Source organism: Solanum stenotomum, chromosome 10 (genome assembly GCF_019186545.1).
Source record: "Solanum stenotomum isolate F172 chromosome 10, ASM1918654v1, whole genome shotgun sequence".
NCBI classification, from domain to species: Eukaryota; Viridiplantae; Streptophyta; class Magnoliopsida; order Solanales; family Solanaceae; genus Solanum; species Solanum stenotomum.
In genome coordinates this window covers 30352515-30356808 of record NC_064291.1, presented here as the reverse complement: position 1 = coordinate 30356808, position 4294 = coordinate 30352515, and the positions used below count along the sequence as shown (strand labels likewise).

Sequence of the window (4294 nt, the reverse complement as noted above, 5' to 3'; positions counted from 1 at the left end):
TATATATATATATGTAAATATTCTATTTTGAGATTCGAGTTGCCTTTATGGCCATATTTTATAAGTTAAGTTGTTTTGTAATATTGCATTGCATTGAGTTATTTTGTTGAGGTTTCCGCTGAGTTAAGAAAGTCAGGCCAAGGGTTCGCTTGGGGCCATAAATGGTCTCCGGGTGCCGATCCCGCCCAGGGTGTAGGCTCGGGGCGTGACACGTGCAATGTAGTGTTCGAAAACTAGTAAATTAATTAGTATGGATGTGTGAAAATCAGATTAAAAAACAATAGAATTTGGTGGCACATTTGAAACACATTAGGGACTTAGCAAGAAACTATGAGAATAAGACTTAGCAAGAAATCATGAGAATATTTCAATGACTCTTTCTTGGGGAATTGATGGTTTTCTTTCCCCAGAATTCAACTTCGTCTCCATTGAAGTGTGTTGCTGAAGTGTGTATGTTTCTTGAGAAAAAATCACTTCTCTTCATTTTTATATCCTCTGTTCCACTGAAATATTTTAAAATCCTCTGTGCAATTTTCCAATTTGAAATCTAACCATGGTGTGAAGGAAGGATTGACAAACACAGTTGGAAATGTTTACAACAAATCAAATTGACAAACACTTCACTTGCGATATTACATGTTAATAGAGGTGAAGGATAAACTAGCAATCATTAATTATGAACAATCGTCACGTGAATAAATCCATTTGTGGGTTGTAGGACACATTCAGAAAAAAGAAGAATGGGAGAGTCATATTATCGTGCATGTCTTGTGATGGACAGATTTTATTCATCCTCAACTTAGAGTCAGGTAATTTATGCTCGTGTTATGATGTCAAAAGACAGAGTTGGCAAAAATTAGAAATAAAGGGGCTTCTTACGAACCACTGCATCAGAGTTATTTATAGTTACGTTGAAAGACAAGTTATGTAGAAATTAAGTCTCTTTCTGTTCGAGAAATTTTTCGCAATTCATATATTATTTTTATTGCTTCTGGATATTAAGCATCATTAGTGTTAAATTAGTATCTAAATAAAAGTATATGCCAGTACAAATTTATTTACCCCTAGCCCTCCAAGTTAGACTTGTGAATTTTAAAGCAGACACATATCATTTGTTTTCCTTCAATATGGAATGACATAATTCCTGGACCTATGTCATCCTTCACGTCCTGTGATGGGGAGATTGTGTTCGTCATTAACTTAAAGTCGGGTGCTTTATGCTCGTGTTATGATGTCATTACAAAGATATAGAGAGAATTAGGAATCAAGGAGCTTCCCGAGGAGACCAATATCGAAACGGATTAACAGTTATGTAGAAAGACTAGTAATGTAGAGACTTTAGTTTGTTTTGTTTGCACTTTGGCGTTTAATTAGTTGAAACTTGGAAACAAAGCATTAATAGCACGCGATCTTTCTAATTTGGCTTGTTATTGACAGAAAACTACTACTAGATCAACCCCTAATCTTCTTCATTCTGTGGTCAGTTTACTTCAACAGAAGAGTACAACTTCAAATTAGTACTAGTCTTTTATTTTCCTTTTTAAAGCTTTACAGACCTGTAAGTAATGTAAACTTTTCTCACAAGTTAAAAATCAGTTAATATTGTATTTATCAAGGTACAGTTTCTTCGTTTCCTGAATTATTAATCAGATTTCAGTTGATTTGTCTCGTTTATGAATAATTTTAGGAAAATTTGTCTTGTCTACATGTGTTGTACTGGTAGTAAATGAGTAACTTAAAAAAACTAGATTCCTGAATTTATATTGTGGCACTGCCTCTATATATGGATGGTATGATGTGTAATTTGAATTTATGAACTAAAATATCAGGCATCCTTTGTGCACCGCCTTTTATATGGATCTAGTTTTACAGTTTCCTCTTGTAGGTCAGTTTATTAAATCCTATTGATCTCAAAAGTTTGATATTATGCATACTAAATATGTCAGTGAACTAATAGGTCGTTTCATTTTAAATTACAATGGGAGTATCGTTTTGAATTCAAATGCATATGCGGAACTCAAATGCAAGTGATCATATTCTTAGTAGCAATCGAGATTAGGAGAATTTTTGCCTGAGATAGAAGCTTGATATCACTGTGGGTCAGTGGTATCACCTAGCTAGTTATATATTTGGGGTGAGTTTCTGCCTTGAGTCGAGCAGAGCCATTTCAATTTATGCAAATACAGTGCATAAATATTTGTCTACCCGAAGAAAGTTGAATAGGATGGGACAAATGGATTCCTCTCAACAATCAAACACAAACCACAGCTTCAGTGTCTCCAACAATCAAACTTCAAGAGATCGAGTGGTTCTAACTTTAAAAGCAGTAGGAGGTGTCTATGTTGACTTTGTTAGTATCGGAGACAATCGTGGAGTCATTTCATTTGGTTCCTCTGTTTTTTCAAAGTAGTGTGATGGGATGAGTCTTTAGCGGTTAAGCTGAGGAAGTAGACAAAGGTATTTAAGTTTGTCCCAGGAAAAGTTCAGTACTACTGCTGCTATATATGCAGAGTACAAACTGAATTACTGCGTGGAAACACGAATATTCAATTATTACACATAACAATAGAATCCAATTTCTATATATATTGATGAGAGTACTCACACCAATGGCACGGAATGTATACCAACAAAATCTTATCGTTAAATAAAACAGTTCCTGAAAGGTTATATACAAGATATTTGGGTGAAACAGAAGCTAAGGATGACAAGAGATACAAGCACTCACGATGCCTTCCAGTTGTTTGAACATAATTACCCAAAGGGGACGAGACTTTCAACATAACAATAAATGCCACTGATGTTGCTTCCCTTAGGAAGCCCCTTGATTTTTAATACCCTCCAACTCTTTCTTGTGACATCATAACACAAACAACATAAATCACCTCGACTTAAGTTCACAACGAATACAATCTCTCCATGACGGTCCATGAAGAATGATGCAAATCTCGGCTCTCTAGTTTCCCTAATTTTCCCTTCACCTCTATCAACCGGTAATAGTACACCAACTCAAGTGCAATCCACAATGCAATAATTTTGATTTTTTCAGATTTAACATCAAATGCAACTATAGATAAGTCATTGGGTATAGCAAACTGATAGATGACTCCACTAATGCAAACACTGGGCATATAATACGGAATACAAGGCAAAATGTGCTGACTGTCTCTCCATGATTTGTCTATGCCTAATGTGAAAACCTCGTATTTTGTGTACCTTGCTCGAGAAAGATGTGTTGTCAAGAGAACTTTGTACTTATTTTCTTTCGGCTCAAAACCTAATGAATATTTATTCCAGCATTTACCTTCAATTGGGTCGGGCAGAAATCTTACTTCTTTTGTGCTGGGATTGAAAATTGCAGCAGGTCGCATATTTGATGAATCCCAATCACAAAATAAACCATTAACACAATCCAAACAAGAATATGCAGGGTCAGTAGGGACACAGTTGTAAAGACTATCAAATCCGTCAACTTGAAGAACCAAGGTAGAGGCTTTTCCATATTTCTTTTTCTTTTCCTCTGCAGTGTAATAAGCACTTACTCAGTGCAAAAGGAATTCTATCTCACCAGAACGACATCTATGGATATCCAAAAAATCTGATTCGGATACCATTGAATTACAAAATCTGGAAACACACTCGAAACGCATTAACGAATCAGAAGGAAGCCATGAGAATATTTCAAACATTATTTCTTGAGGAATTGATACTATTTTGCCGGCAGAATTCATTGTGTTTTGAATATTGAAGGCAGACGACTAAAATTTACTTATGTTCTTTTTGCCTCGTTTCCGGTAAGACTTTTATTTATAATCTTTTTGCCTCTCTGTTTCCTTGTAAGACTCTTATTTCTTGTTGTTTTCTTTCTAGTACATTAGAATTAGGATTGCCAAAATATTGAACCTTTTTTTTTTGTTTTAAAATCCTAAACACAATATTATTGGGAAAAAATTGAACCTTTTTTTTGGGGGGTTTTAAAACCCTAACCACACAATATTGAGTTAGGGGCACGATTTTATTAGAATTCTTTTGGCCTTAAACCTCTTTTCAATCATCAAGATGAGTTGAGATTAGTTGTTTATACTCTCTTCGTTTTAATTTCTTTATCTGGTTTTGATCTGATAGAAAGTTTAATCTGACCCACCCTTTTTTTCATCATATGATGTTGTTTCATTAAGCATTTGAGTTTTACAAGTTCAATCTTGTGCTACTACTAAGGACTATGATATGAAAAAATAAATTATTTGACTGATAAACAGACACGAGACACAACTTATTTTAGTTACTGAGTTTT

At 34.7% G+C, this 4294-nt stretch overlaps 1 protein-coding gene across 1 annotated transcript in view; it reads right to left on the bottom strand.

Annotated features, from left to right (window-relative positions):
• Window positions 1–2897: 2897 nt before the first annotated feature.
• The window catches only part of LOC125842890 (putative F-box protein At5g52610), a 75785-nt gene continuing 74388 nt past the window's right edge, over window positions 2898–4294 (bottom strand). The window contains exons 2-3 of the mRNA XM_049522171.1: window positions 3569–3627; window positions 2898–3520 (exon numbers count right to left, since the gene is read on the bottom strand). Coding sequence (XP_049378128.1) covers window positions 2898–3520; window positions 3569–3627 — 682 coding nt within the window. The remainder of the gene's footprint in view (window positions 3521–3568; window positions 3628–4294) is intronic.